At 47.5% G+C, this 9,447-nt stretch overlaps 1 protein-coding gene across 5 annotated transcripts in view; it reads right to left on the bottom strand.

Annotated features, from left to right (window-relative positions):
• Positions 1-9,447, bottom strand: part of CEP43 (centrosomal protein 43) — a 144,594-nt gene that overhangs the window by 29,069 nt on the left and 106,078 nt on the right. For 3 of the 5 annotated variants that reach the window (XM_058435681.1, XM_058435679.1, XM_058435678.1), the window contains one exon: positions 3,507-3,916. The exons of 1 other annotated variant lie outside the window; for it this stretch is intronic. In XM_058435681.1, coding sequence (XP_058291664.1) covers positions 3,599-3,916 — 318 coding nt within the window. In that variant the 3' untranslated portion in view covers positions 3,507-3,598. Of the gene's footprint in view, positions 1-3,506; positions 3,917-9,447 lie in introns of those variants that run through there. One more of the 5 variants, XR_009212542.1, reaches the window with a different exon arrangement.

Below are 9,447 nucleotides of genomic sequence, written 5' to 3'. Positions count from 1 at the left end.
GGGCTGCACTCCTTACCACAAGTTTTATTCCTCAGCACACACTTCAGATCACAGAAAGGAGACAAATAAGGTGGAGGAAGGAAGATGGGTTGATGTAACTAGGTCACTTGGTAATTTCAATTTCAGATGTAAATTTTTCTTTGTTTCAGAATTATTGATCTGTGGAATATTTCTTGATTCTTCTTGGAAATTACAAATTAATTCAAATGATTGTAAAGTTCTCTGAAAGTCTCTACAGGTTTCTTAAGAGAATAAAAAAACCTGAAAATACCATATGACATATGCTTTATGAGTAAAGACACAGTGAATAGAGAATCAATATCTCACCAATATCCCACTGCAGGTCAGTGGCAGCCACAAAAGAAGGCATACCCCAAGCGTAAAGGAGAAATTCCACCCTCAAAATACTCCTGTTGTTTTGTTAGCCATTTTCTACAATCTGTGGCCACATGTCACGACTTGGCCAATTTGAGGACGCAGAAACCCCTGAGTTTCCATACTCCCAAGGCAACTGTCAGCCCTCAGTTTAAGAACAACCTCGTAATTTGAGGGGAAATCTAGGTTACCTTCTCCACCTAGGTCTATAATAAACAAGCTACAAATCCCCTAAGGAAAGTCCAAAATTGTTGCTTGATAGGAAACGCCAACGACTTCTGCAGGGACAGAAGTGAGAGTCTACAACTCTAGTTCATCCACCCTTCTCCTTCCTTTTTCAAATGATTATAAATAGCATTGTTAAATGTTAATTAATGCATGTGTAATACAATTTAGAAAGTACTTTTCATGTTTATTATTTCATTTAATCCTGACAAACAATTTCGGGAAAATTGACATTGTGACCTTCATTTTGTAGATGGAAAGAAACCAGCACAGAACGCGTTGAGTAACTTCCCAAGGATGTTATGAGCCAGGAGTAGTGAATTCAGAAAATAAGCCCTAGGTCTTCCACGTCCTCTTTGTACCACGCGGCAGTTCAGCGATTCCTCCAGTAAACACTTCCTGATGCCCACTGCGTGCTGGGCACTGCTCCAGGCACAAGGGATACGGCAGTGACTAAAGCAAGTAAAAGTCTTGGCCTCCTGGGGTTTCCATTCTAGTCATGGAACACACGTAACAACCAAAAAAATAAATAAATAATGAAAAGATACGTAGTATATGGAAGTTGGCCAATATCATGAAGAAAAATCAAGCAGGGAAGTGGGTGGGGATTGTTGAGGCAGTTGCAATTTCAATGAGGGTGAACAGGGGAGGTTTCACTGAGAATGTGGCATTTAAGTAGAGCCCCAGAAGAGGGGAAGGAGTGAGCCACGTGTGTACCTGGAGGAAAAGCACCTTGGGTGAAGTCCTCGATGCAGAATTTGCCTGACATGTTCAAAGCAATGAAGGAGCTCGGTGAGGGTGAGGTGAGCCAGGGAGGGATGAGAGCTGCAGTCAGAGGTGAGGGGCCAGTCGCAGGGCCTCACAGTCCACCGCAGTGACTTTGCCTCCTCCAGGGGAGACGGGATGTTACTAGGACTTTGGAGTGACATTATCTGACATCCATTCTAAGATCACTTTGGCAGCAGTGTTGAAAATGGATTCAAGGGATTCCACGCAGAATTAAGAAGACCACCCGGGTAAGATATGAGGGGAATATTTTGGAAACAAAGTCAACAGGATTTACTGGCAGACTGGATGTGAGATTTGACAAAAGGACAGGCACAGAGGATGGGTCCAGGTGTCTGGCCTGTGCACTGAAAGCTGCTCATTCAATGTGATGGGAATATGAGGAGGAGGTGGGTCTGGGGTGGGAGGGAGTGTTCACAGGAATCCGGTTAGGAAATTGAGACATTATTTATTTTTTTTGAGACGGAGTCTCACTCTGTCGCCCAGGCTGGAGTGCAGTGGCGCAATCTCAGCTCACTGCAAGCTCCGCCTCCCGGGTTCACGCCATTCTCCTGCCTCAGCCTCTCTGAGTAGCTGGGACTACAGGCGCCCGCCACCACGCCCGGCTAATTTTTTTGTATTTTTAGTAGAGACGGGGTTTCACCGTGGTCTCGATCGCCCGACCTCGTGATTCGCCTGCCTCGGCCTCCCAAAGTGCTGGGATTACAAGCGTGAGCCACCGCGCCCGGCCGGAAATTGAGACATTAAAGCAGCCACTAGAACATCCTGGTGCATATTCATAAGAGCCAAGACATGGAACCAACTGACGTGTGCATCGGCAGAGGAATGGGTAAGGAAAATGTGCTGTCTATACCCGTGGAATGCTACCCAGCCAGGAAGCAGAAGGAACTCCTGGCATGCTCTGCAGGATGGGTGGAACTGGAGGACGTTACGCTAAGTTAAGCCAGGGAGAGAAAGTTAAACACCGCATGTTCTCACTCGTGTGTGGAAGCTAAAAAACAGTGGATCTCATAGAAGCAAAAAGTAGAACAGAGGATGCTAGAGGCTGGGAAGGGGAGGGGGAAGAGGATAGGGAGGGTTTTGTGAAAGGACACAAGATCACAGCTAGACAGGAGGAATAAGTCCTCATGTTCCATGCCACTGCACGATGACCAGAGTTTATATCATATCACTGCAAATGGCCAGAAGGAGGATATTGAACTTTCCCAACACGAAGAAATGATAAATGTTTGAGGTGACGGATATGCCAATTACCCTCCTCTAATCACTGTACATTACACCTATTGAAACATCACTATGTACACCAAAAATATGTACAATTATTATCTGTCGATTAAAAATAAAGACTAGGCCAGGCACGGTGGCTCATGCCTGTAATCCCAGCACTTTGGGAGGCTGAGGCGGGCAGATCACAAGGTCAGGAGATCAAGACCATCCTGGCCAACATGGTGAAACCGCAGCTCTACTAAAAATAAAAAAATTAGCCGAGGGTGGTGGCATGAGCCTATAGTCCCAGCTACTCAGGAGGCTGAGGCAGGAGAATTGCTTGAACCTGGGAGGTGGAGACTGCAATGAGCTGAGATTGCGCCACTACACTCCAGCCTGGGTGACAGAGTGAGACTCTGTGTCAAAAAATAAATAAATAAACAAAATAAAGAATAAAAAAGAAGATTCCAGTGCAGATATCTGGTGTTCTCAGTGAGAAATGGAGTTGAGGGTGGAGCTCAGGCAGGAGGTGTGCACTGAGGAGCCACCAGCCTGTAGACGGATGAGGTCACCGAGGCAGCGAGAGCAGACGGCTGAGAGGAGCAGGCGCCTCCAGATGGAGAGAACGTCCGGCTATGTCAATGCTGCTGACCACAAGCAGCACAAAACTGAAAATTGACCACTGTATGTAGCAACTTGGAGATCATTGTGGTCTCGGAGTAAGATCAAGCTGCGGAGCCCCCACCCGGCAGACCTAGAGGACTTGGAGAACCCCCAAAGTGGGCACATCTGGGCCCCGCCCCGCCTGGCACACATCTGGCAACCAGATGAGCTCCTCGTGCCACGTGGGGTCGCGCTCGATGGCGTGGAGTGGTGTGGGAGGATACCTGGCTGGGAGAGGGATAAACACAGGAGAGAATGCAAACATTTATTCCAGAGAGGCTGTGTGAAGAGAAACAGACATGGGTCCCAGCTGGAGATGACACTGGAGCAAAACATATTTTGTTTAAGATTGGGTCATATTGGTAAGAAAGACCCCATAAAGAGGAAAATGCTGACTGTGAAGGAAAGAGAAGGGAGAAGTGTCTGTCGAGTAGACAAAGGGGCAGGCACTCAGTGCAGCCCCTGGAGAAGGGGCTGTGTCAGGGATGGGGCTGGTCTCCCTCGTGGCAGGTGAGGAGGCGGAGCCCGGGGTCACAGAGGCCGGGAGACAGGTGGGTGCGTTGGTGAGCGGCCATGGGGGCTCTCTTCTGATTGCTCCTATCTTCTTAGGGAAATAGGAAACCAAGGCATCCACTGAGGGGGAAGATGGAAAAGAGGCATCCTAGTTTTAAGAAAAAAGGAAAAGGAATAAATCAGCCATCCAGGAAGAGAGAGAAGCAAGGGGCTAGAGAACTCTAACTGCCCAGTCAGCAGCCATAAACTTAAAATGAAGCAGTCACCACGATGTTCTCGTCTCTTTTCAGACACATTCAGTTATGTAGGTGCAGTAGCTGAGTAGGAGGAGAGGTGAATTCAACAAGGGCTGTGGTTTAGCCAACTGAGTAAGACAGAGAAGGGGCTGGGGACTGAGGGCGGGACGATACATATATTGCATTGCCTTCTAACCCTCCAAGGATTACTCGGTCCCCAGAACATTCTAGTGGTGGCCCAATGACAGATTAGTTAAAAGGCAGCGAGATGCTCCCCATCTGGTTTCAGACGTGGGGTTTATCCAACCCAGGGCATTGTCTCTAACTTGGTTCCAAGGACTGTGTCAGGATGGGATGTCATTGTCCTTGATGTCAACTACAAATGTAAGAACACTGTGCATCAAAACCTTTGCTTCCTTTAAAAATTGATGGTGGCTTTTAACACCATAATTTATTTAAATTTTCCATTATATTTGTTAATTTTCCCCTGCCACTTCTCAGGAAAATTAATTATGAAATTTTATTAGGTTGGTGTGAACATAATTGAGTTTTTTGCTATTAAAAGTAATGGCAAAAACAGCAATTACATTTGCACCAACCTAATACTCTCATCTATGAATGCAGCACTTCATTCCTTTTAACCCCCACTTACTTTAGTCACACACCAAGTCCATTCTAATACTCTGATATTTAGTCACACAGTCACTATAGTGACTAAAGCCCACACTCAGTGTAGTCAGAGCCCAGATAATAACCAGTGCTGCCAGTCTCTGCCTCTTTACCGAGTACTATATTTGTGGAAAAGTGAAAATGGTAAGCAAAAACTAACAAGTTTCTTGGGTATCCTTGGGTGGTACAATAAATAAGGGAAGTAATTGTGGGCTTATCTGTTCTTATTGATAAGGATTATCTGCTAATGGATGCTTTTGAATCTGCTAATGTAGGCCCACAGGTCAATCTAGGCTGGAGTTGGGGAGATATTACTGGCATAATATAATAACAGGAATTTAGGGTAGAAATTTCTCATATTTAGTTTCAGGTTGTCCTGGCCTTTGCTACAACATAGCCAGCCCTCCACCATCCCCACACATTAAGTAAAAGTCTATTGCATGATTTAGACATACGCTAGAGGGGCTTTACAGGAGTGAATTTCATAATCAGGTACCGCAAGTGGAAAGAGAAGTGTGGCTTAGGGGCCAAGAGCAATGCTAGAAACTGGGGAATAGCAGCACACAAGCAGCAAACACCAGGTATCAGATATCCCCAAGCTCCAAGCTCCACACTAATGCGTGAGACCTCATTTCTCTAGAAATGTGTCTTTCCATGCTCCACATCCCAGTGAGAGCTTCTGAAGCTCTCCCAGTAAGTGTGAAGTTGGAGGGAGGTGTTCAGCTCTTCTCCTTATACTGGTTCACTGGACTTTTTACCAACTGGGATAATTTAGTCATCTGTGTCCATGGAATGGAAGAGTGCTAGTCAAGAGGCAGCCTCTCAGACATCACACTGGTCACTACAGGGAAGCTTTCATTGCTGAGAAAACAGGAATAGAAAGTTGTGTTGTTTTGAAAAGACACACGTGGGTCAGAGGGTGGGAAATAAATCCTCTAGCCTCAAAGGGGCCTGTGTTCTTGGAGTTGTTCCTGCAGATCCAGGCATCTAGAATTGAAATTCCTTACTATTAAGGAGAAGGCTGAACTCTTTCAAGGCTTCTTTGGATTTTTTTAAATTTTTATTTTTTTTAGAGACAGGGTCTCACCATGTTGTCCAGGTTGGTCTTGAACTCCTGAGCTCAAGTGATGCTTCTGGGATTTTAGGTGTGAGCCACTGCACCCAGCCCTTCTTTGTATTTTTAAGCAACATATTTGATTATCTTATTCAAACCATTTACTGGATGACTTGAAAAGATGCCAGCTTTCTGTGGGTCTGAGGACAAGATGAGAATTTCCAGAGTGGCCCAGGCTAGATAACCCTTCTCCCAGGCTCTGATGACCAGAGGTGCTGTGAGCCCCAAGTGGCTTCTGTGGATCAGGATGCCTAGAACGAGACTATGGGGCACTAGGGGGAAACATCAAAAGGAGACTAAGGAGGCCCCAATTGGGAAACCATAGAGCAGGTCCCTGGATCTAGGGGTCAAGCTATTGTTGGTATTTATAGCCTGTCCACTGAAGACCAAACATGCGTGAGCCTGAGTTGCTGGTCATGCACAGCGTGCCCAAGATATTACATGACCCATGTGGTCTTAAAGTCGGGCACGTGTAACCCCACTTCATCATCAATTAAGTAGCATATTCAGGCCTGGACCTGAGCAGGCCTGGAAGCATCGGTTGCATACACAGTTTGCTCACATTTCCAGCATGTTTAGCTCTATCTCAACCCAAGCCCATGGCTCCATGGGCATTTTCTGTGCAAATTGATGAGGGTGAGAAAACTTGGCCTCATAGAGTTCACAGTGCACTGTGCTGGCCCAAGCTGGAAGTGGACACATAGCCCAGTTCAGACCATTCTAAGGTACAATAGAAGAGAAAGATCACCTCGGGGAAGATGAGCACACATGATGGTTGGCCTGCCAGGGCCTCCCGTGAGAACCTCAGTTCATACCTGCTCAGGGTCAGTGGCTTCACCAGAGAGATGCTCAGGATGGGGAACGAGTGTCAGGGAGGTTGGAGAAGGGTGTGTGTGGATGGACTGCTGCTCTTCAAATGGGTCCAACACAAAAAAATCATCCCATGCAATGCCCTCCAGGAGAGGCCCACTACAGAATCACTGGAACAGCAGGCTCTGCTCCAACCGTGCCAGCTGGCCCCTATTGCTAGCCATGCCAGCGGGCAAGGCAGGGGATTCAGTTATGATTGGGCTTCCCCTCACCACCTTTGCTCAGCTTGCCAAACCTGAGCCCCTGCTGTGGTACTGCAACGTGGGAAACACCAGACAGCTGCCTGGAGTCAGGCCGACTACACGGGCTTCTTCCAGCATGGAAGGGCAGATCTCTGCTCTCACTACAATAGACCCTTATTCTGAGTTTGGATTTGCTTTTCCTGCCTGTTGTGCCTCTGCTCATCTCAGCAGAGTCCCTGAATGCCGTGATGACCGTGATGATATCCCATTGAATGTAACTTCCAAGAAATCCAGCTCCCCGTGAAAGGGGCAAAGCCATGTCCAGCAGGCTTATCCCATCCTCATCAAGTCCAAGCGATTGGCATTAAAGAATGCTGGAATCAACTATGGAAGACTTATTTATAGGATTAGCTGGGGCACAGCACGTTGAAATGTTATGATGCAGTCTGTATCACACACAAATGCTCCAAGTCAATATTCACGGCTAGAATTAATGGTTCCAGGAACTAAAAGAGGGTAATTCTTCATGAAATTACATCTGCTAAAACATCCTCAAAATTGCTGCGTCCCATTCCTGAATCTCTGGGGTCTCCAAGGCTGTAGTTCCCAAGGCAGAGTCCTTCCACCTGGAACACCATCGTGCTTCCAACAAGTCTGGAGCTGAGGCTGCCACTGAGGTGCCCACTGAGGCTGCCCACGCTGCTCTGCAAAGGCCCCGTGGAGGGTCGCTCTGCAGGCTGAGGGACTTGCCCTTGGCTGCCATGGAGAAAATTGGGTTTCTCTACAAAGTGGAGCCAGAAGCAATATGAGTAGATGTTTTGGTGGGGAAGATCCCTGGAGGCACTGCCATGTGCAATGGAAAAGGTGAATGGAAGATGATTAGAAGATGATTAGAACAGAATTATTATGGGCTGAATGTGTCCTCCGCCCAAAAGATGTCAAGGTCCTGACCCCCAGTATCTGTGCATGTGTCCTTACTTGGAAATAGGGTCTTTGCAGATGATCAGGTTAAAATGAGGTCATGAGTGTAGTCCTAATATCCAATATGACTGGTGTCCTTGAAAGAAAAGAAAATTTGGATACAGATACACAAACACACATTTGGGGAAGTCAGCAGCTGCAAGCCTAAGAGAGGGGCCTGGAACAGATCCTTGCCCCGTGGCCTTAGCAGGAACCAGCCCTGCTGACATCTGGACCTCAGAGGCCTGGCCTCCAAAACTGAGATAATAAATGTCTGTTGCTTAAGCTGCCCAATCTGGGGTATGCTGTTATGACATTCGCCTGTTCAGACTGCTATAACAAAGTACCTTTGACCATGTGGCTTACGAACAGCAGAAGTTCAGCCTTCACAGTTCTGGGGCCTGGAAGTCCGAGATCAAGGTGCTGCAGATTGGGTGTCTGGTGAGGGCCACTTCCTGGTTTATAGATAACACCTTCTCCCTGTGTCCGCACATGGTGGAAGGGATGAGCCGACTCTCTTGAGCCTCCTTTATAAAGGCCCCAATCCCATTCATGAGGCTCTGCCCCCATGAGCTAATCACCTCCTGCACTTCCCACTTTCTAATACCATCAAGCCTTGGGGGAGAGGGCTTCAACATACGAATTTTGGGGAACACATTCAGCCCACAGCACTCACACAGACAGGACTCAGAGAACCAGAGAATCAAAGTTTGGCTCTCCACCTAGTAAAGAAGCTTGACCTCCTGAGAGGGTAGTTGAGGGCAAGGGAAACAGAAACTCATCTGCAACCACAGAAACATAGAGATACCCCACACTTCCTTGTTGGGAGTCAGAGTGCAGGTGCACCGGCCCTGAGTGTCCAAGCACAGCTCCTGTTTGGCAAATGGTGAGGGGCCCTCACTCCTTCCCTTAGGGATGGACTAAAGGACTGAGAAGGAGGGGCAGTTGTTTCAGCAACTTACTATGACAAAAAGTAAACACACTCAGGTCCTCTTCCTGGCATACATGGATAGCAGCACCCACTCACCTCCTCCAAGGCCACCCTAATATCACCAAGGCCAGACAGCATGGTACTGCACTCCCTGCACAGATGGCTGCAGCCCCCACCCTGGAACCCTCTCCTCCCCCACCTCCAACCCTCTAGGGGAAACACTGCTCATTTGTGACTCCTTGTCCCCCTCAATGCTGACCTTGATGTCAATGTTGGCAGAAGATGTGGACATGATGCTGAGATAAATGCAGTGATGTGGATGAGGACAAAATGCTGCCTTCACTCTCTCATCAGGTCACCAGTCTCAACTTCATGGCCCCTAAAGCTTCACTGAGAAATCTCTGGCATGAGGCCGACTGATTAACAGGAGAAAAGGTAAATGTATTTAATGTGTATACACAGGAGCCTTCAGAATGAAAACCCAAGGATATTGGGGAAGTTGCCCATGTTTATGCTTAGGTTCAACAAAGTATGGACAGCTGTGTAGAAGGGGGATTGGACAAAAAGAGCAGGATGGAATGCTGATGGACTGAGTGGGGAACCAGGGCCTGCTGGCCTGGAAGTGCTGGAGAACGAATGCCTCACAAAGGAGCAGCCCCCACTTAATATCTGATGGGCCTTTGGTGTATAAATACCCCCACTCCCTCCCTTTGGGTG

This window comes from Hylobates moloch, unplaced genomic scaffold, assembly GCF_009828535.3.
Source record: "Hylobates moloch isolate HMO894 unplaced genomic scaffold, HMol_V3 SCAFFOLD_2, whole genome shotgun sequence".
In the NCBI taxonomy this organism is placed as follows: Eukaryota; Metazoa; Chordata; class Mammalia; order Primates; family Hylobatidae; genus Hylobates; species Hylobates moloch.
Note: the sequence above shows the minus strand (reverse complement) of the source record. Positions and strands in the feature narration are given on the sequence as shown.